The 23,739-nt window shown below is 43.5% G+C and overlaps 1 protein-coding gene and 1 pseudogene across 6 annotated transcripts in view; one reads left to right on the top strand and one right to left on the bottom strand.

Annotated features, from left to right (window-relative positions):
- dpp6a (dipeptidyl-peptidase 6a) overlaps nt 1-20,524 on the top strand; it is a 352,637-nt gene extending 332,113 nt beyond the window's left edge. For 5 of the 6 annotated variants that reach the window (XM_052483753.1, XM_052483752.1, XM_052483756.1 and 2 more), the window contains 11 exons: nt 117-235; nt 7,112-7,159; nt 8,612-8,710; nt 8,872-8,941; nt 11,126-11,320; nt 12,165-12,219; nt 16,259-16,358; nt 16,962-17,020; nt 17,120-17,192; nt 17,290-17,363; nt 17,981-20,524. In XM_052483753.1, the coding sequence (XP_052339713.1) occupies nt 117-235; nt 7,112-7,159; nt 8,612-8,710; nt 8,872-8,941; nt 11,126-11,320; nt 12,165-12,219; nt 16,259-16,358; nt 16,962-17,020; nt 17,120-17,192; nt 17,290-17,363; nt 17,981-18,130 (1,042 nt within the window). In that variant the 3' untranslated portion in view covers nt 18,131-20,524. Of the gene's footprint in view, nt 1-116; nt 236-7,111; nt 7,160-8,611; nt 8,711-8,871; nt 8,942-11,125; nt 11,321-12,164; nt 12,220-16,258; nt 16,359-16,961; nt 17,021-17,119; nt 17,193-17,289; nt 17,364-17,515 lie in introns of all 6 variants that reach the window. The other variant, XM_052483757.1, reaches the window with a different exon arrangement.
- A 123-nt stretch (nt 20,525-20,647) lies between these two features.
- LOC118361749 (gamma-glutamyl hydrolase-like) lies at nt 20,648-23,459 on the bottom strand (annotated as a pseudogene).
- Between the last annotated feature and the right edge of the window lie 280 nt (nt 23,460-23,739).

Here is a 23,739-nt window from a genome sequence, read left to right as displayed (position 1 = left end):
TCACTTGGTTACAATTTAGGTGCCAGTTGTCCTGGATGCTTTGAGGGGCTTTGCTCTCAGTCTGAAAAAGATCTAGGAGAAAGACTTGGCTCAGTGTCTTCTTGTTGTGTTTGCAGTGCGGACACCGTGGGCCCTTTCAACAGACGCTGTCTCTCCTGTGACTTCTACGAAGGTTGTGGCTACGTCACAGGCTCCTTCAGCCACAGCATGAGCCTCTTCCTGCTTAGCTGCAAAGGTGGGAGCCACCGGTTGATTGGTCTGTCTCTCTCCCCAAGTGATCTATTTTTTCAGTCATATGAACCTTTGGTCCCTCACATCTGAGAGACATTCTGAGACAATGAATTCAATGTATATGTTGGGGCGGCAGCGTAGCCTAGTGGCTAGAGTGTTGGACTAGTAACCGGAAGGTTGCGAGTTCAAACCCCCTGAACAGGCAGTTAACCCACTGTTCCCAGGCCGTCATTGAAAATAAGAATGTGTTCTTAACTGACTTGCCTCGTTAAATAAAGGTAAAATTTAAAAATAAAATATATATATATATTTGGTCACAAACACAATCATTTGTTCAGTGTATTTCAACCAAGTTTTGTGACACTGTTAAGTTCATGGAGAATAAGCTGCCCACTACACTGAGTATGGTAACACTGTCACCACAGATAAATCTACGGTAATCGAGAATTTCATTTTTCTACGGCTGGCCATGCTTTCCACCTGGCTACCCCTACCCCGAGCGAACCCATGTCCAGATAGCTAATGTTCTGAAAGAGCTGCAAGATCTGGACCCCAACAAATCAGCTGGGCTAGACAATCTGGGCCCTCTTTCTAAAATTATCCGCAGCAATTGTTGCAACCACTAGCCTGTTCAACCTCTCTTTTGTATCGTCTGAGATCCCTAAAGATTGTAAAGCTGCTGCGGTCATCCCCCTCTTCAAAGAGGGAGACACTCGACCCAAACTGTTACAGACCTATATCTATCCTGCCCTGCCTTTCTAAAGTCTTCGAAAACCAAGTTAACAAACAGATCACCGTCCATTTCAAATCCCACCGTACCTTCTCCTCTATGCAATCTGGTTTCCGAGCTGGTCATGGGTGCACCTCATCTATGCTCAAGGTCCTAAACGATATCATAACCACCATCGATAAAAGACAACACTGTGCAGCCATCGTCATCAACCTGGCCAAGGCCTTCGACTCTGTCAATCACCGCATTCTTATTGGCAGACTCAACAGCCTTGGTTTCTCAAATGACTGCCTCGCCTGGTTCACCAACTACTTCTCAGATAGAGTTCAGCGTGTAAAATCGGAGGGCCTGTTGACCGGACCTCTGGCAGTCTCTATGGGGGTGCCACACGGTTCAATTCTCTGGCTGACTCTTTTCTCTGTATATATCAATGATGTCGCTCTTGCTGCTGGTGATTCTCTGATCCATCTCCACACAGACGACACCATTCTGTATACTTTTGGCCCTTCATTGGACACTGTGTTAACAAACCTCCACCATCTGCACACACCCGCCCGCCCTTCTTGCATCACTACTCTGGACGGTTCTGACCTAGAATATGTGGACAACTACAAATACCTAGGTGTCTGGTTAGACTGCAAACTCTCCTTCCAGACTCACATTAAGCATCTCCAATCCAAAGTTTAATCTAGAATCTGCTTCCTATTTCGCAAACAAAGCATCCTTCACTCACGCTGCCATACATACCCTCGTAAAACTGACTGTCCTACCCATCCTTGACTTCGGCGATGTCATTTACAAAATAGTTAAACACTCTACTCAGGAAATTGGATGTAGTCTATCACAGTGCCATCTGTTTTGTCAACAAGGCCCAATATACTACCCACCACTGCGACCTGTATGGTCTCGTTGGCTGGCCCTCGCTTCATATTCATCGCCAAACCCACTGTCCCCAGGTCATCTATAAGTCTTTGCTAGGCAAAGCCCCGCCTTATCTCAGCTCACTGGTCACCATAGCAGCACCCACCCGTAGCATGTGTTCCAGCAGGTATATTTCACTGGTCATCCCCAAAGAAAACTCCTCCTTTGGCCACATTTCCTTCCAATTCTCTGCTGCCAATGACTGGAACGAATTGCAAAAATCACTGAAGCTGGAGTCTTATATCTCCCTCACTAACTTTAAGCATCAGCTGTCAGAGCAGCTTACCACTCATTGCACCTGTACACAGCCCATCTGTAAATAGCCCACCCAACTACCTCATCCCCATTTTGTTATTTATTTGTTTGCTCCTTTGCACCCCAGTATCTCTACTTGCACATTCATCTTCTGCACATCTATCACTCCAGTGTTAATTGCTTAATTGTAATTATTTCGCCACTATGGCCTATTTATTGCCTTACCTCTCTAATCTTACTACATTTGCACACACTGTACATAGATTTTTCTATTGTGTTATTGACTGTACATTATTGACTTGTTTATCCCATGTGTAACTCTGTGTTGTTTGTGTCGCACTGCTTTGCTTTATCTTGGCCAGGTCGCAGTTGTAAATGAGAACTTGTTCTTAACATGCCTACCAGGTTAAATAGAGGTAAAATAAAAAATGAACTGTTGCAGCATAATTACTGGAGGCTGAGACAGGAGGGGTCGGGAGACACTGTGAACCTGTCCGGCTATACTGGAGATGCAGCGGGCAGACTTCATTGAGCCCTCAGACAGTCCCTGGGTGACGCCAGTCGTCATGGTTCCTAAGAAGTGGGGCAAGCTGAGGTTCTGTGTGGACTACAGGTGGCTGAATGAGGTAACCAGGAAGGACTCATACCCCATAACTTGTATCAATGAGTCGCTGGACCTGGTTAGGGGGTCCTCCTGGTTCCCCTCACTCGACCTCCAAAGCCAATACTGCATTCTCCACTAACAGAGGACACTGGCAGTTCAAGGTCCTGTGCTTCGGCCTGTGCAACGCTCCAGCTACTCCCCTGACAGCAGTGTCTGGTATACCTCAATGACATCCTGGCCCATGGCTGCTCCTTCCAATCAGATCTGGGACCGCTACAGTGTGTGTCGGAGAGGGTGGCTGCAGCAGGCCTGAAACTCCACCCCAAGAAGTGCCACTTCATGAGAAGAGAGGTGTCCTTCATGTGCCACTGAGTGGGGAAGGAGGGTATCAACACCATGGAGGACAAGGTGGGGGCTGTCAGAGACTGGTACACCCCCACCGACCAGCATCAGCTGAAGAGCTTCCTGGGCCTGTCCTCGTACTATAGGAGGTTTGTACAGGGCTTCTCAAGTGTTGCTGCTACCCTGAACCGCCTGCTGCCGAAGGACAAGGCCTTCACTTGGACAGTGGAGGGTGCCTTCAACACCCTCAAACGTGCACTGATTGAGGCCACCTTGTTCGCCCCCCTGAGCTCTCTCGTCAGAGTGAGGGACTTGAGAGAGAGCTGTGTGCAGAGGAGGGGTCTGTGCCACAGTGTTTCGGGCGAGCGGGCATGTCTGCTGTGAGCTGCAGACTGTCGCAGTGGCAGCAGCAGGGAGGGGACACAGACCTACAGCCGGTGCTACAGTGGGTAGAGACGCAGCTGAGGCCACTGTGGGAAGAGGTGGCAGCGTTCGCACTCATGACCAAAGGTTGTGGTCAAAGTTTGAGAGACTGCGGCTGGCTGATGGCGTGCTACAGTGGGCTTGGAAGGAGTCAGCTACTGGAGAGGAGAGTTGGCAGGTGGTGGTCCCAAAAGCATTGGGTGAGGCTGTGCCCCAGAGCACTCATGGGGACTGGACACTTTGGGGTCACAAAAACACTCCGCCGCCTCCGTCAGGGATTTTACTGGGGGCAGCACAAGAGGGATGTGGAGGACTATTTCTGCCGCTGTGACAACTGCACAGCGAGAAAGGGCCCTCCAGGCCGCTCTCATGCTCAGCTCCAACAGTACCCAGTTGGGGCTCCCATGGAGAGGTTGGGGGTGGATGTAGTTGGGCCGTTACCCACCACATACAGTGGAAAATGCTGAGTGCTCAAGGCCATGGACTATTTCACAAAATGGCCCGAGGCCTATGCTCTGCCTGACCAGGAGGCAGAGACCATCGTCAATGCCCTGACAGCAGAGATGTTCAGCAGGTTTGGAGCTGCAGAGTCCATTCACAGAGACCAAGGCAGAAACTTTAAGTCCTGTGTGTTTGCCACCATGTGTGAGAGGCTGGGTATGCACAAGACCCGCACTACTCCTATCCTCAAAGTGATGGCCTTGTGGAGCACTTCAACAAAACGCTTGGACAGCAGCTGGCCATAGTCTCTGCCAAACACCAGCGTGACTGGGACAGACACCTGCCTATGATCCTCATAGCATGCCACTCCGCTGTCCAAGACTCCACCTCCTGCACGCCTGTCCTCCTCATACTGGGGAGAGAATTCCGCACCCCTGCAGAGATGGCATTTAGTCGGCCACTGGATAGCCCTCCTGTTCCCCCGGGGCCGGAGTATGCCCGGAGACTCCAGGTACGCCTGGAGACAGCCCACACTTTCGCCAGAGAGCAGGTGAATGGTGAATGCAGGTGTGAGGCAGAAGAGGAACTATGATGTGCACACCCGGGGAAGGCACTTTGTGGCTGGGGAGCTGGTCTGGGTCTACAGCCTCCTCAGAAAGAAAGGCAGATGCCTGGAAGGATGGCGGAGAAGTAATGCCGAACTGAATGAAGTTATGTAGAGCAACTCAAGATAAAACGTAATATTCAATATCGGCAAGTTAGACTAAAATATTGGCACTACACAATCTGGTAGGTGATAACCTTCAATCTGGATAATAACACAAAACAAATCTTAAGACTAGAGACATTTATCGACAAATATTATGAAAACAAGCAACACCCAAACATGACGGAGAGTAAGACAAGGGAACCAATTCCAAAATGAAAACGTGACTCTTCTACTGACACAGACGATTTAATACTTTCACCACCGGGAATGGTAAAGGTCGAAACCGATCTGTTAAAATCAATAAATGACAAACTGGGTATACTTGAATTAGTTAGTAAGGATATAAAAGAGTTGAAGGCAAGCCTCGAGATGAGTGATGAAAAAGCTGCGACATTGGAGAAGTAAACAAACAAGCTAAAAGGGACAGGCCTCTCTCATCTTTTTAAGTGCGATAACTTGCACAATTGGTGGCTGACTAAATACTTTTTTGCCCCACTGTATATGTATGAAAAAAGCATCTATACACTTCCTGATAAACTCAGTCACCGTATTCATTGATGTTATTCTCAGAGGCTACACGGAACATATCCCAGTCCGCGTGATCAAAACAATCTTGAAGCATGGATTCCGATTGGTCAGACCAGCGTTGACTAGACCATAGCAAGGTTACTTCCTGTTTGAGTTTCTGCATATAGGAAGGGAGGAGCAAAACGGAGTCGTGATCAGATTTGCAGAGGGCAGGGCCTTATAGGCATTTTGAAAAGTTGAGTAGCAGTGATCCAGTGTTTTTCCAGAACGAGTACTACAGTCAATATGTTAGTAGAACTTCAGTAGCATTTTCCTCAAATTTGCTTTAAAATCCCCAGTTACAATGAATGCGGCCTCAGGACATGTGGTTTCCAGTTTACATAAAGTCCAGTGTAGTTCTTTGAGGAACCTCAAGGTATTGGCTTGAGGGGAATATTTACGACTGTGAATATAACCAAAAATAATTATCTTGGGAGGTAATATGGTCGGTATTTGATTGTGAGGTTTTCTAGGTCGGGTGAACAAAAGGACTTGAGTTTCTGTATGTTATCACAATCACACCATGAGTAGTTAGTCATGAAACATACACTCCTGCCTTTCTTCTTCCCGAAGAGTTCTTTATTCCTGTCTGCGCGATGTACTGAGAACCCAGCCGGCTGTATGGACGTGGACTGTATATCCCGAGAGAGCCATGTTTCTGTGAATCCCTGATCTGTCTCTGAGCTAGTCAATCCCTGATCCTCACACTGAGCTAGTCTACTTTATTATCCAGAGACTGAACATTACATTCTGGGCTAATGTAAGAAATAACCCACAAAAAAAAACAAAATACTGCAATGTTGCATAGGAGCTAGAAGCAGAGCTGCCATGTCTGTCAGCGCCATCTTCTTCCATCCTGCCTCTTGGCCACTTTCATTTATTTGACATGGTTGTGATATCATTACAAAGCTGACAAAGATTGCCTGGCCTACTTTGCAGAGGCACAAATGTTTCTTTCTAGCATGTTCTCAATTTGCTAAGTGCATCGATCATTTAATTATGTTTCCCCTCCAAGTGCAGTGATGTGGTTTAGGAGACAGAGAGAGTATATTTCTACAGGGGCTTGTTTGTTTGCAAGCTAGCTCCAGAACACTCCAGAAACTATTTTGGCTGTGTTAAATTAATTGAATAAGCTAACAATAGCCTCCCCAACAATAGCAAGAAAGTCTGGAACGGATCTGTTGTGCTTGTAGAAAAACATGTTTAGCAACGTCAGGCTTTCAGACTTTGATCAATGATGTTTTGATTTTGTGTCTGAACTTTGAGGCTCAACTATGTTGTGTCTCAGTCTTCTATCGACAAGGTGTAATTTTAAATTACAGATTCTAAAGGAAAACATTTATTGAGTTCAGATGATTTGATTTGATTTTCTTAAGTCTTTCTAGAAATGGATAACTAAATAACCCGTTCCCATCCTCTTGCTTCCCCAGAACTATGGACAGTGGGGACACATTTTGAACCATGCAGTCACTGTTGTACAGATGTATGATTTTAATTTGATCACCCTGCTGCATGAGAACTGTCCTACAATGCAGGAAATGTCAAATGTGTAGTGTATTTGCAGTTTAAAAAGACTTCTGATGTTTGTAATTTTCACTTTGAAATTTCACACTTATGAAAAATGTATCAACCCCTACAATAATGTAAATTATTTATAATCAACATAATAATTCACATTTCCGGTTGCTGCAGGATTATTTTCTTGCTGTAGCAAACTGGCTCAAATTAAGATCCCAAGTCTGTACATGACAAGGAGCCACAGAATGTACTATTAAACCGAGACAAGACCGAGACGAACCAGAGTAGTGCCACCACAAACTAATGGGCATGATGTCTGATGTTGATGTCTTATTTGGTCACATTTGGTTCTGTTTTGGTCTTTCTCCAGGCCCTGATGTCCCGTTTGTAGCAGTGTACAGCACACAGGACAGACAGAGTGAGTCTTCTAGTTAAGATTCTATTTGGATTCTGTTGCATGAAAACATAGGTTAGGGGTACTCAACTCTTACCCTAAGTCCCGGAGCCTGCTGGTTTTCTGTTTTACCTCATAATTGATTGCACCCACCTAGTGTCCCAGGTTTAAATCAGTACCTGATTAGAACAATGAAAAAAGGCAGTGGAACTGGCTTTCAGGTCCAGAGTTGAAGGTCATGGGTCATAAGAGGAATACATCACACAGAAAAATAGACCACCCAGACACACAATGCAGGATCTTTATTTCCTCTGTCTTCAATATGCCTTTTTCTCTTGACACACACACACACACACACACACACACACACACACACACACACACACACACACACACACACACACACACACACACACACACACACACACACACACACACACACACACACACACACACACTCTAACTCCATTATACTCAGTTCTGATTGCTGACTTGCCATGTAACTGTCAGGGAGAAGATGATTCATGTCAGGAGGCAGATGATTTGAGGATCACTATGCACACACAAACGCGCACACACACCTGTAGGACATCCACTCCTCTCCATGAGTAGAACATTCAGCATCACCCCTGAAATATAACTCTTTAACACCATCGAGATAAAACAACTGTATCTATCTCTGTGTTTACAGAATAAAAGCCCTGCCCTCCACCCCTGATTCACAAAATAACCACCCACAACTGTGTGACCTCATCAAACAGGGACAGCATACTAAGATTTACCATTGACAGCACAACAGGGCCAGTCTGCTTTCTGCTGTCACTGTTTGCAGCCTCAGCCCAGTCGGTTGGCAGACACTGATTACATTACCTAACTGGGTGGATGCCCTCATAACAACATGACCTTCCCACTGTAATGAAAGACGTTCCCTGTCTTTGTTTACGGTTAATTACAGACAGCATGTACACTTGGAGGAATAGCAATGTGTACAAAGTGCACTCTGTAGTCATATTTTAGTGCATATTGTAGTAAACAAACAACTAAACAAGCTACTTTTGGCAGGAACTCTGCTTTCTAACTGGAACCATTAAAGTAGTTCTGAAATTAGAATTTAATTGCTGATGTGGCGGGGATAAAAACCATGCTGCATTACTGGATTTGTTGTGTACTCTGTGGAGACCACACGCACCCACACACATACACCCACACACACACACACACACACACACACACACACACACACACACACACACCCACACACACACACACACACACACACACACACACACACACACACACACCACACACACACACACACACAGTCAGTCAGTCAGGAGAGAGCACTCTTCACAACTTCCAGCCCAACGTTCTACCACAACACCTATGCCCTTTGAACATCTACAGTATTTGCCCTTAGACCATGGTAGCCATAGCAACCTTAGCCATAAACTAAGGCCATGATGTTTATCACTGCAGAGGTGTTTGACCTAGAGACCAATGAGAATCTGAGGATGAGGCTGGACTCCATGCAGATGCCCCGCGTGGAATACAAGGAGATCAACATTGAGGATTACAGTACGTTATGTTCTAAAAATAATGGGAATGACATTTCAGCAGCACATTTTACATAATGAAAATGTATCTGCTAAAGTCTGTTTTCTTCAGATGAACAGATAATGAAGCCATAGTGCTTGTGTACAACATGCGTACTGATCACTCTTTCTCTTGTTGTGTAGCACTAACGATGCAGATCCTCAAACCTGCCAGCTTTGTGGACTCATCGCACTATCCTCTGCTCCTCCTTGTGTGAGTATACAGACCCTAACACACACACACGCGCGCGCGCACACACACACACAGACCAAAAATTTATTCTACCCTAACCCTTGACCTAACACGTAACCTTAATTCTAACCCTAATTATAAACCTAAACCTAACCCCTATGTCTAAAATAGCCATTTCCTTGTTTTACGATCCTTGTGAGGACTTCAGGTACCCACAATGATAGAAAAACCAACCCACCCACACACAACTGCTCTAGCGACTATGGTGTTGTATACAATGTAGCTATCCATCTCCATTGTCAGCTCTTGACACACAGAGACCTTCAGCTACTCCATACCAAGTGCTGCTTCATCAGGAAAGATACAGTGCATTCAGAAAGTATTCAGATCCCTTTACTTTTTTCACATTTTGTTATGTTACTGCCTTATCCTAAAATGATTCAATTGTATTTTTTCCTCATAAATCTACACACAATAGCCCATAATGACAAAGCAAATATTACATTTAGGTAAGTATTCAGTCCCTTTACTCAGTACTTTGTTGAAGCACCTTTGGCAGCAATTTCAGCCTCGTGTCTTGTTGGGTATGAAGCTACAAGCTTGACACACCTGTATTTGGGGAGTTTCTCCCATTCTTCTCTACAGATCCTCTCAAGCTGGATAGGGCACGCCACTGCACAGCTATTTTCAGCTCTCTCCAGAGATGTTCGATCGGGTTCAAGTCTGGTCTCTGTCTGTGCCACTCAAGGACATTCAGAGACTTGTCCTGAAGCGTCTCCAGTGTTGTCTTGGCTGTGTGCTTAGAGTTCACCCCCCCAGTCTGAGGTCCTGAGTGCTCTGGAGCAGGTTTTCATAAAATATCTCTCTGTACTTTGCTTCGTTCATCTTTCCCTTGATCCTGACTAGTCTCCCAGTCCCTGCCGCTAAAAAACATCCCCACAGCATGATGCTACCACCACTGTGGTTCACCGTGGGAATGGTGCCAGGTGTGACGCTTAGCATTAAGGACAAAAATTTCAATCTTGTTTCTCATGGTCTGAGAGTCCTCTAGGTGCTTTTTAGCAAACTGCAAGCGGGCTGTCATGTGCCTTTTACAGAGGAGTGGCTTGCGTCTGGCTACTCTACCATAAAGGCCTGATTGGGGGAGTGCTGCAGAGATGGTTGTCCTTCTGGAAGGTTCTCCCATCTCCATAGGGGAACTCTGGATCTCTGTCAGAGTGAGCATCGGGTTCTTGTTCACCTCCCTGACCAAGGTCCTTCTCCCCCAATTGCTCAGTTTGACTGGGCGGACAGCTCTTGGAAGAGTCTTGGTGGTTCCCAACTTCTTCCATTTAAGAATGATGGAGGCCACTGTGTTCTTGGGGACCTTCAATGCTGCAGACATTTTTTGGTATCCTTCTCCAGATCTGTGCCTCGACACAATTCTGTCTCGGAGCTCTATGGACAATTCCTTCAACCTCAGGCTTGGTTTTTGCTCCAAATCATGTCCAATCAATTGAATGTAGGATGTTCAATGGAAACAGGATGCACCTGAGCTCAATTTCAAGTCTCATAACAAGGGTCTAAATACTTATTTAAATAAGGTATTTCTGTTTTGAATCTTTAACACATTTGCAAAAATGTCTAAAAACGTGTTTTTGCTTTGTCATTATGGGGTATGGTGTGTTATTGAATCAATTTTAGAATAAGGCTGTAGCGTAACAAAATGTGGAAAAAGGGAAGGGGTCTGAATACTTTCCAAATCCACTGTAATCACCCTCCAACTCTGAGTTTTAATCAGGGCTATTAATCTAAGGCAGAGAAGTGGCAACTCATTCTCCTCCGCACTTCCGGTAATTACACTGCAAATGAGATCTCCATCCCCCTTTAATTAACCCTCCTATCCTCCACTATCACACCATCTCTCCATGCCCTTGCCTGCAGGTTGGAGAAACATACACTAGACTATAACTTTTAGTTTTTTCACCCTGGTTTATCTCTGGATGGAGTGGCACGACTATAAAGACAATGAGTGGCACTACTATAAAGACAATAAGTGGCACTAAAAAAAATCAATGTATAACACAATGATACTGTAAACTTAGTGTCTAACGCCATAATTAAATCTGAACCATATTTAGATCTTGCTAAATAAGAGAGAGAGAGAGAGCCATAGATTAGTGAGTAAACATGCCTTCCCGAGTAAACATGCCTTCTCGTATCCAGCGATGGCACCCCCGGTGGCCAGATGGTGTCAGAGCAATTCCACATAGACTGGGCCACGGTGCTGGTGAGCAGCTTCGGGGCAATGGTGGTTCGCTTTGACGGGCGGGGCAGTGGCTTCCAGGGGACCAACCTGCTGCACCGCGTTCAGAGGAAGCTGGGCGTGTTTGAGGAGAAGGACCAGCTGGAGGCCCTCAGGTAGGTACCTTCAACCTTGGTTGTGTCCTGATTCTCCACCCTTCTACTAAACTGTGCACTTGCACACTTCCAGTCATGGATTTAAAAGCATTGGAATGGTGTAATAATTGGCTGGAGGGAGTTTTCACCATTCTTTAATCCATGTGCACACTTTGGGAAAAGGGTGGAGAATCGGGACACAACCTTAGACTTCTTTCACAAGACTGTCCTAACACTGTCATATGGCCAGCTAACTAACGAGCTATGACATGGCCAGCTAGCTAACGAGCTATGACATGGACAGCTAGTTAACGAGCTATGACATGGCCAGCTGACTAACGAGCTATGACATGGACAGCTAGCTAATAAGCTATGACATGGCCAGCTAGCTAATAAGCTATGACATGGCCAGCTAGCTAATGAGCTATGACATGGCCAGCTAGCTAACGAGCTATGACATGGCCAGCTAGCTAACGAGCTATGACATGGCCAGCAAGCTAACCAGCTATGACATGGACAGCTAGCTAATAAGCTATGACATGGCCAGCTAGCTAACGAGCTATGACATGGCCAGCTAGCTAACGAGCTATGACATGGCCAGCTAGCTAACGAGCTATGACATGGACAGCTAGCTAATCAGCTATGACATGGCCAGCTAGCTAATGATCTATGAAATGGCCAGCTAGCTAACGAGCTATGACATGGCCAGCTAGCTAACGAGCTATAACATGGCCAGCAAGCTAACCAGCTATGACATGGACAGCTAGCTAAATAACTGAGAAGACACACTTGAAAGGGGTCGTCAAAGACCAGGAAGTCTTCATTCTGAGATTAACTAATCCAAATCTAATCTCTTCCATTTCAGTATTATATCTAAAGAGCCATATGTTGACAAGACCAGGATTGGAGTTTATGGCAAGGTAAGAGCTGTTTTCTCCTGATAATTTATGAGGTTCATAGGTTGAATGTAGTAGTATCTGAATTGGATGGAATTCCCTTGAACCCCTTGTATTGTGCATTATCATTCTGCATACTGACTTGATGTGCTAATCACCCTGCATTCCAATATAGAAATCACAATGGAGGCTCTTTGAATCTCTGCTTTCTCAATGGAATTTATTGAGGGTTATTTTAAATTAGCTAGCTGCACTCTTCAATTTCAGTGCAAGCTGTCAGTGTTCATGCTGACCTGTGTTTTTTCCAATCCAAGGTGTTGCAAGTCAATTTAAAATAGACATATTAGATGTGTGCTGCTAGTTTATCAGTTACCTTTGGATCAAATAGATGTAGTGTTGATAGATTCGGACACCTCTGAAATAGATGTAGTATTGATAGATTCTGACACCTCTGAAATAGATAGTGTTCATAGATTTTGACACCTCTGAAATACACATTTTTTGAAACCCAAGATGACGTAGCAGTCGGACGTGTGTTTTTGTCTTGTCCTGTCCCCTATATATATAATTTTCTTCGTAAATATTTCGTATATATTTTAATATCACTTTCCATCTACGGACTGAATATACTCTCCTGCAACCCGCCTCACCCAATGTGGTACGGATCTACTATTTTTATACTCTAGAACCGGAACCCCCATCGGAAGCTAGCTAGTAGTCAGTTAGCCACTGCTAGCGGTCTTCACCGATAACTTGGACATCAGCCAGCCCCAACCCGGTCAATTCCTGCCAGTCTGCACAGCGCGATATCAACCCAGAGCATATCGGACTGCTTTTTCTCCACCACATCTCCGGATTCCTACCGCAAGCTCTGAACCTTTATACCGGATCATCGCAGCTAGCTAGCTGCTATCCGAGTGCCCACCCCTGGCTAACGTCTCTGTCCTGAAGCAAGCACCAGTTAGCCTGGAGCTAGCTAGCCCTGCTAGCCAAAGAGGTCCACCAGCCAATTCTTGGGCTACAATACCTCTTTTGCCAATTGACCTGGTTGCTTTACTGCTGACACGGAGCCCCGCCGATCCATCACGACGATTTCAACAAGCTCTTCCTTTGCGACGTCGTCGGAAGCCCATCTACTTGCCCTGGCCCACAAGCTGTCTGAATCACTGTGTCTCCAGCTCACCTAGCGTAGCAGCGACTAAGGAATTAGCTACCTGACTCATCTAGTGCTACTCATTGGACCCTATGATCACTCGGCTACACATGCCTCTCCCTAATGTCAATTTGCCTTTTCTATAGCTATTTTGGTTTGTGATTATTGTCCTATTTCACTGTAGAGCCCCCAATATGCCTTAAATAGCCCTTTTGTTCCACCCCTCACATCTCACCTGGCTTAACTGGTGCCTCTAGAGATAAAACCTCTCTCATCGTTACTCAATGCCTAGGTTTACCTCCACCGTGCTGTTGACTTCTGTAACCGAAAAAGCCTTGGTTTTATGCATGTTAACATTAGAAGCCTCCTCCCCAAATGTGTTTTATTCACTGCTTTAGCACACTCCACCAACCCTAATATCCTAGCCATGTCTGAATCATGGCTTAGGAAGGCCACCAAAAATCCAGAAATGTCCATACCTAACTATAACATCTTCCGACATGATAGAACTGCCAAAGGGGGCGGAGTTGCAATCTACTGCAGAGATAGCCTGCAGAGTTCTGTCATACTATCCAGGTCTGTGCCCAAACAATTTGAGCTTCTACTTTTAAAAATCCACCTCTCCAGAAACAAGTCTCTCACTGTTGCCGCTTGTTATAGACCCCTTCAGCCCCCAGCTGTGCCCTGGACACCATATGTGAATTGATTGCCCCCGATCTATCTTCAGAGTTCGTACTGTGGGTGACCTAAACTGGGATATGCCTAACACCCCGACCGTCCTATAGTCTAAACTAGATGCCCTCAATCTCACACAAATTATTAAGGAACCTACCAGGTACAACCCTAAATCCATAACCATGGGCACCCACTTAGATATCTTCCTGACCAACTTTCCCTCTAAATACACCTCTGCTGTCTTCAACCAGGATCTCAGCGATCACTGCCTCATTGCCTGCGTGCGTGATGGTTCCGCGGTCAAACGACCACCCCTCATCACTGTCAAACGCTCCCTAAAACACTTCAGCGAGCAGGCCTTTCTAATCGACCTGGAAAGATTTTGACCTCATTCCGTCAGTAGAGGATGCCTGATTGCTCTTAAAAAGTGCTTTCTTTTCCATCTTAAATAAGCATACCCAATTCAAAAAATGGAAAACCAAGAACAGATATAGCCCTTGGTTCACTCCAGACTTGACTGCCCTTGACTAGCACAAAAACATCCTGTGGCGTACTGCATTAGCATCGAATAGCCCCCGCAATATGCAACTTTTCAGGAAAGTTAGGAACCAATATACTCAGTCAGTTAGGAAAGCTAAGTCTAGCTTTTTCAAACAGAAATTTGCATCCTGTAGCACTAATTCCAAAAGGTTTTGTGACACTGTAAAGTTCATGGAGAATAAGAGCACCTCCTCCCAGCTGCCCACTGCACTGAGGCTAGGAAACACTGTCACTGATAAATCTATGATAATCAATCATTTCAATAAGCATTTTCCTACGGCTGGCCATGCTTTCCACCTGGCTACCATTACCCCGGCCAACAGCTCTGCACCCCCTGCAGCAATTTGCCCAAGCCCCCCCAAGCCCTGCTGCCAATGACTGGAACGAATTGCAAAGATCACTGAAGCTGGAGTCTTATTTCTCCCTCTCTAACTTGAAGCATCCGCTGTCAGAGCAGCTTTCCGATCACTGTACCTGTACACAGCCAATCTGTGAATAGCACACCCAACTACCTCATCCCCATATTGTTATTTATGCTTTGCTCTTTTGCACCCAAGTATCTCTCCTTACGCATCATCATCCGCACATCTATCACATCACTCCACTGTTAATGCTAAATTGTAATTATTTCGCCTCTATGGCCTATTTATTGCTTTACCTCCCTAATCTTACTTCATTTACACACACTGTACATAGATTTTTCTATTGTGTTATTGACTGTACGTTTGTTTATGTGTAACTCTGTGTTGTTGTTTTTGTCGCACTGCTTTACTTTATCTTGACCAGGTCGCAGTTGTAAATGAGAACTTGTTCTCAACTGGCCTACCTGATTAAATAAAGGTGAAATAAAAAATAAAAATGTAGCGTTGATAGATTTTGACACATGAAATAGATGTAGTGTTGGTAGATTCTGACACCTCTGAAATAGATGTAGTGTTGGTAGATTCTGACACCTCTGAAATAGATGTAGTGTTAGTAGATTCTGACACCTCTGAAATAGATGTAGTGTTGGTAGATTCTGACACCTGAAATAGATGTAGTGTTGGTAGATTCTGACACCTCTGAAATAGATGTAGTGTTGGTAGATTCTGACACCTGAAATAGATGTAGTGTTGGTAGATTCTGACACCTCTGAAATAGATGTAATGCTGGTAGATTCTGACACCTCTGAAATAGATGCAGTGTTGGTAGATTCTGACACCTCTGAAATAGATGTAGTGTTGATAGATTCTGACACCTCTGTAGGATGTTCATAGAGGGAAGCATAATTATGTTACCTCTGGCCAAGTCCATGTGTCTTACTGGGAAAAAGACAGCTGATGTATTAGAGCATGTCCACATAGGCTTAGCTTCATACTGAACTAATCATCCACAATGAGGAACCTAAACTATGGAGGAAGCTGCAACTTTCAGTAATGGTCTTGGGACATTTTGCATTATTCATGAGCGACTAGCCTGGTCCCAGATCTGTTTGTGCTCAATGTGCTGTATAGCATGACAATGACCATAGGAAGATGTCACAAACAGATCTGGGACCAGGCTAATGATCTACTGCTCTTGGGTCTCCAGACTCAGTCTTCAAACTGAGCTTGAAATAAACCCAAAGGTTATCTGTCTATAAGCATCGGTTACAGTAGCCTGTGGAGAAGCTTGATATTGATGGAGGATCTCTGTTTCTATCTGCCTGTCTGTCAGGTGTATGGAGGCTACGTGACCAGCTTGTTACTCAGTGCCGAGGATTCCCTGGTGAAATGTGGTGCGGCTCTCTCACCCATCACGGACTTTGACCTATATGGTAAGATTTGTGTGCCACTATGGTGCCAGACAGATGCTGTCAGTGTTAAATACACCAGCACCATCCTGCCATGGTATCAGCATCACCTCACCTAAAAGAGGAAGAGAGATGTGTGTGTGTGTGTGTGTGTGTGTGTGTGTGTGTGTGTGTGTGTGTGTGTGTGTGTGTGTGTGTGTGTGTGTGTGTGTGTGTGTGTGTGTGTGTGTGTGTGTGTGTGTGTGTGTGTGTGTGTGTGTGTGTGTGTGTGTGTGTGTGACAGCATGTGTATGAGAAAGAGAGACTTGGGAGGGAAGTGTGAATTAAAGCAGGTGTGGGTGTCAGACTGTGGTTTCTATCTGAAAAGCTCCTAGAGAGAGTGAAAGGTGGTGTCTGGTGCTGGATGTGTTTGAGTGCTCACCTGTCATGAATGAATACTCGTCACTAAGAAGTTCTTAAAATAAGAACAGCTACACATGACATCATCTGTAGTCTTTTCTGCTGTTTATGATGTATTTAGGTATATGAGGTATAACACGCTATATGGTGTTGTTAGAGCTAGCTTTTACCACTACATCCCTTGGTGTGAGCTATTGAATTCATTCCTTTTGACGACCTCTCTTCCAGCATCAGCGTTTTCAGAGAGATACCTGGGACAGCCCAAGCCTGACCCAAGAGCATATGCGGTATGCCTTCTTTATTCAGCCTTAACTTGGACTCCATATGTATGACCTCTGTGTTTTTCTATTGGGTTGTTAAATAATATTGTTGGCATTCATCCACAGATGGCCAATCTAGCACACAGGGCATCTCAGTTCTTGGACAAGAAGTTTCTGATTGTTCACCCAACAGCAGATGGTACGAGAACCTTGAAATCAAACATTTCTAGCCCAATAAAATCATTTGTGTTTTTAACAATAAGATGATATGTGTTGGTTTCCTTTTCTCTCACCAGAAAAAGTGCATTTCCAGCACACAGCGAAATTCATCGCCCAGCTGATCAATGAAAACGCCAACTACACTCTGCAGGTGGGGGCTACTTCCCAGAATTACACACATATAAATTAGATGTATAGAATGGCTACCATCAATAAGGTGCACCAATTTAACTGTAACTCTCAAGACAATGTGTCATGGGAAGCAGAGACATTGCTCATATGCTAAATCAAAATTCTTCACAGTGATTTGTCCTGTTCGATTTCTATGGAGGTATCTTTTGGGCTGGAGCTGTTGTACAGAGACACCACTGAGGAGTTCTGTAATCCCACGCCAGACCGCTGAGGAGTTCTGTAATCCCACGCCAGCAGAAGGATTACACCACACAATGCCCCCCCCCATCTCACTTAATGGGATTATATTCCCCTCTTATGATGCTTGCTTACACAGGGTCATCTAATCCCATTAAGATATGGAGCATTTAGAAGTCAGTGTTTAGTTTATCTCTGCCCTATAGGTCCCCTTATATGCCCCGCTGTGTGTTGACTGACTAAGCCTCATCAGTAATTCAGCCACTGGGAGTTGTCTGATACTTTAAATTAAGGGGCTTGATTGATGATGTTAATCATAATATGTTTATATGGCCTAGATGTGCATCCAGAGAAATGTGATTGGATGTGTGGTGACCAGTGTGCTGTGTTCCCCCTCAGATCTACCCAGACGAGGGCCACTTCATCCACACCGAGGCCACGCGGCAGCACCTCAGCCAGTCACTGGTCAACTTCTTCGAGGAGTGTTTCCGGCTACCGGACAACGTGTTCGAGGAGATACTGGAGGAGGAGATCGAAGAAGAGGGTTAGCCTGGGCAAAACCAATCCCCCCAAACCAGAGCTCCAGTCCGCGCCCAAGCACAATGCCAGCCCCCATACCTGGTTTCCACAATCCACATGATATGCAAGCTCCTCTTGGTTTAAACTTTCTTTGGCCTTTTTTTGTTTTGTTTTCACCTTATGTGATTCCCCTGCATTTCAGCATGATCATCCCTGAGACTGACATGTTGCAGATCAACCCTGAGACTGCCACGTTGCAAATCAACACTGAGACTGCCGCGTTGCAGATCATCCCTGAGACTGCCGCGTTGCAGATCATCCCTGAGACTGCCGCGTTGCAGATCATCCCTGAGACTGCCGCGTTGCAGATCATCCCTGAGACTGCCGCGTTGCAGATCATCCCTGAGACTGCCGCGTTGCAGATCAACCCTGAGACTTGTGTTGCAGATCATCCCTGAGACTGCCGCGCTGCAGATCATCCCTGAGACTGCCGTGTTGCAGATGCTTGCTTATCTCCTCATCCCGTTTTTGTCCTCCTACTCCTCCTCTTCTTCACCTTTTGAGTCACCACGACTCCACCAGAGACCATCTGCAGCCATTTTGTTTACATCGACACAATGAATACAACTTTATGATGAAGGGATCATTAGCTGACGTCATATCTGGAACAGCGGTCGTGTCAGGAATAGGCGTGCTCCTCGGATTCCAAATGACTGGTGAGAGGGAGGGAACATCAAACTCCACACGCAAACTTTACCAGTCAGTGAGGAGAGGAAAGACTTATAGCACAAACTTTGGGGTCAAAGTTACAGGTGCCACATGGGATTTTATGGGTCAAACTGGTTCCAGCCCAGTGTCTGTGGGTCGAGGGTAGGGTGTCTGCTCCTATTTTTAAAATCGTGAAAATAGATTTTCATGTTGAACTGTGCTTGTGTATGTTATTCCTCTGTAAAGTAGCACATGAAAAACATTCCCTTCTTTGGGTATTGATACTTCGTTTTTTCAGTGTTCAAGTTTGTCCTGATCTTGGAATCTTCTTGTAGCCGCAATTATATATTTAAATGGTGTAGACTCCATGTCATGAAAAGAAGAGAAGGATGTGAACAGAATCACCGGTTTGTTTTGTTACAAAATGTTCTCCTCATTCTTTGCTTATTGTATAATACTCCCACCAGTCCTTTGGAAATTGAAGCATATATATTATATTTTAGTCACTGTGCCTTACTTTGGGAGTGAGCAGTCCTTTTTATGGACTCCTTTTGTGAAAACTAAATACAACATGGCTCATTGTAAATAAATGTTCTGCTGATCATGGCACTAACTACTGTTGGTTAAACCTTCACTCTAATCTGTGAACACTTTGTAATGTTGTCATAGAGTAGTAGGTATGGCATTATATCAACAGTCAAGTAAGAAATGGTCTTCTTCAGTTCCAAATATACCCAATTGCCAAAATAGATGTAAACAGTAGCTGCATGTATCTGCACATTATTTTACAGATGTTCAAATGGTAATGAAATGGTTTGTCAAGCTAACAACCACATAAAATGATGTTTTAGTAAATGGCTATTGAAGTGCCATTACAACCGCTCTCAGTATTAAGTCAATTGGTGGGTTTGAGGTGCCACTGTAAAATTGGTGTTGTTTTATGGCAAAAAGTAATACATTTGTCTATAAGGTAATTAATAGCTTAGAATCATTATCTCAATCTTTACAGGATGAAATACAAAGGATTATTATTATTTTTTTTTAGGTTTAACTGCTATCTAAAAACGTGAATTCTTGAGGCACAAATCTGCATTTTATCTGAACGATCATTCTGTTACTTTGTCAATGCATGTTATCAAGTTATTTGCAACTCAATGCGATCTGTGATAGCTCTGTTTCAAAATAGTATTTTTTACATCTTGAATGTTCCGTACTGGGTTGAATTACATTTACAGTAGTATCATGATTGAGATCCCAGTCTCTTCAGCTTGATGTGTAAATGTTACTCAAATATCATTTGTCTTTTAATAGCTGAGTGTTATTTGTGCATAAATGCATTTTGAAAGTTACATTTAAATATACATTTCCCCCTTTCTGTTTCAGTCCTTGGGTTGAGTTTAAAGTGGACTTTGCGATGGTGACATTTCTGACACTGCGATTGAACGTGAAGATGGACTTTTGTCAAGTAATCCAAAATAGTACAAGAGACAACGTGGCAGTATGTGGCATGGGGGTAAATGTTAGAATAAAACGTATTTTATCATTGTACTCTGTAGTTTATCTATTTTGGTTGTTATTGTAAAATTGTGAATGTTCTCTACTTCATGTTAATTTATCCACTTTATTGTAAAAGACAAAAAAAAATGCATCCTCAAGCGTTTACTCAAATCAACCAAATGTCTTGTTGTATAATAAAACAATAAGATGAGAAATCAAGCTGCCAAAACAAAGCTTGTGGGTTCTATTACTGAACAAGTCACAAATACTGAATATGTTGGCCGGTTTCCTGTACACAGATTAAGGCTAGTCCTGGATTAAAAATCTCCATTGAAAGTGCATTTAGTTCATGTGGGTCCTCATTACCTTGCCAGTCTGGATAGATTGTGAAATGCTTTTAGGTTTGTTAAAAAACATAGACGTGGTACATAGTCATTCGAACAACTTAATTGTCATCAGTTACTTTAATCTTTGTAAAACCATTACCAAAACATACAAATCAAACGTTTAATTTACAGAAATGTACAGCACTAAGTGTTGCTTATATTGATTGAACGAAATTTGTTGAATGACACTCACTCCATTCAAAAACAATACTCAAAAGTAATATGTTTGTTCAAAGGCAAAAATGTTTCCAGTGTACACAGGATTGTAGTTGTATATCAGTGCTCTCTTCTTCACCTCTTCATCCTCAAATTTGTGAAAATTCTTTCTAGCTGTTAATGAAAAAAATGATCGGCATAGATTAGAGTGATTAAAACATTAACATGTGGAGTTTGATCTTGAACGCACCCTTCATGGCACAGCCAAGGGGGGTGCATTCAATAACTCTCCCCATTACAATAACGTCACGCTACATATTGAGATGAATACAATAGATTCAGTGATATTTTGCCACACAGTACTGTAATAGCTACCTTCATTGACCACGAAATCAGCCAAAAAGAAAGTGGTCTTAACAGCCGATGGCGAGTGTGGAATGTACGGCCTTGTACATTCAAATGCATTCTTTTCAGGGTGCCACTGGGTTCCATAGATGGGGAAACCGTATGCTACAGAAGAAACATTGAACCTATCAATGTCATCTTATGTAAGTACATGTTCCAGTTTAATTTACTGTATATACTCTAGTGTTTGCTAAGTTAAAACAATGAATGTGCTTTACCTTCCATAGTTGACACAAACTCTGTTTTCCCATCACTGTTTGTAGTCAAGACTTTGTAGAACTTCCTAAGGTCTGTATTGTTGTTATAACTCTGGAATGCAATGTTGAATGACTAGTTCACAATTAATGCTACAGAGGATACAGAAAAGCCTATGACTTGTGACATTTGGTGATTGTTCAGACACTGCACATGGTCATACCTCCAGAGTGAGACTCAATTCATGAGAGTTTTCAGTGATTGGCTCAGAGGCCAAGGCATCCAGGACCTCTGCTGGAAAGCCCTTGAACAGCTTAATCTCTCTGGATCCTGAAAGTGTAATAACTTCACATTACTCCAAGTTAGAGATTGTTGTTTTGGTGTGACTGTGAGTGCATTTGTTCAGCATTTAGATAAATGTACATGTTCCATTTGTGATCAATTGGAAAATGCGATTCTGGTACAATCTGATGAGTTATGTTTTTCTGTATGTGAACAGGTACAACATACCGTTAGTGAAAACCAGTGGCAACATCACACCACTGGTGTTGGTTTTGGATAGAAGCTTCTTTCCGCTGGTCAGGTATGTCAATTCCTCAAATCCAAGACAGGTACCCCATACAGGGAAATAGTCCCCCCTCTGGTCCAGATTTTTATATATCACCTTTTCCATTTAGAACAGGTTTTTCTCCCACATATCGATGAAGCATAGACTATGTGAAAGTATCAAAAGGAACATGTCATACCTCTATGGCAAGCTCGTAAAAGATTCTAGCAGCGTTCACATACCCAGATGAAACAATGCTAGCATCACCACCAGGTGGTGGGGGGTATATAGATCATTTTATAGAAGACAAAAACAACATGACAGTGGGTCTTGTACAGCAAATAGCATAGTTGACACCTACCCTTTAATGGAGTTAAACAGTGTTTTGTACTCTTCCAGTGTCTGATTTATCCTGTAGAAATCACAGGAACGAGGTATATATAACGTACTTGGAAAATGAATATTAGGCCTATCAAAGAGAATATTCAATCCACTTTTAATAGATATGGTAATTCATAACCACATTTGAAAGGCTGTTGAGTCCTCAACTACATTACCAATCTAATACATACACCTTACATCACAGGGACGACTCTAGCTCCTGCAGACTCCAGGAACTTGACATACGATGCAGCTATATAAGAGGCCTTCTGTGGTTGAGGTGAGTCTACCTCCTGAGCCAAGACACCTAGGAAATCACAGATACATTTTAGAAAGTGAATTACAGCGAGTTTAAAGTTCATGTATTTTCAGTAAAGCCACAATCCGTAAGATTTCCAATTATTTCAAGTAATTAAATACCCCTTGATTTTGAAGAATAGCCTGTGCTGTAGGCCTACTCTGAATGGGATACATTAATAATAGAGAATAGTATCATTCTAAGGACTGACTATAGCTTCACCGTGGTTTGTTTTGGTTGTCAAAGAGGAATTTGAAAAGGGCTACAATGCAAATGTTCAATTCACACATAATAATCTATTGTTTAGAAGGAAGTGTTAATATGTGTTAGCTAGATCTTTATTGGTATAGGGTATATTTTATAATAAATATACACTGAACAAAAACATAAATGCAACGTGTAAAGTGTTGGGGGGTGTTGAGGAGTATTTATTTCTGTTAAAAAGCCCTTTTGTGGGGAAAAAATGAATTCCGATTGGCTGGATCTGGCTCCCCAAGTGCCAAGTGGGTGGACCTATACCCTCCATGTCTCATACCCATCCATCATGTGAAATTCATAGATTTACAGCCTAATGAATGTATTGACATTGACTGATTTCCTTATATGAACTGTAACACAGTAAACTCTTTGAAATTGTTGCGTTTATATTTTTGTTCAGTATACATGATGTAACACTGTAGTTTCATGCAATCAGTCAGTCATGTGATGCAGAAAATTGACCGATTATCGGCATGTCGTTCCTCTTCTTGAAAAGGCGAAACAAAACAGTCGGGCGAAACTGCTCATTCTCTAAACGTGTTTCCGCAATGACTGGATCAAATATTTATTCTTAAAAATGTGATATCTCCGTCTAAAGAGGTCTCGATTGTGACAGTGCAAACAATGACTAAATAGCACAGGCACAAAGTTAAAATTGGCATATCGTAAAAATGTATGAAAACAAAAATTCTTTATGGTCTTAATTTGGGGTTAGGCATAAGGTTAGCAGTGTGTTGAGGTTAGGTTTAAGATCACGTAGAAATGAGTTTATAACTTGTGGCTAACCTGTTTTTACAAAATGCGTGAA

Source organism: Oncorhynchus keta, chromosome 28 (genome assembly GCF_023373465.1).
Source record: "Oncorhynchus keta strain PuntledgeMale-10-30-2019 chromosome 28, Oket_V2, whole genome shotgun sequence".
Classification (NCBI taxonomy): domain Eukaryota; kingdom Metazoa; phylum Chordata; class Actinopteri; order Salmoniformes; family Salmonidae; genus Oncorhynchus; species Oncorhynchus keta.
Note: the sequence above shows the minus strand (reverse complement) of the source record. Positions and strands in the feature narration are given on the sequence as shown.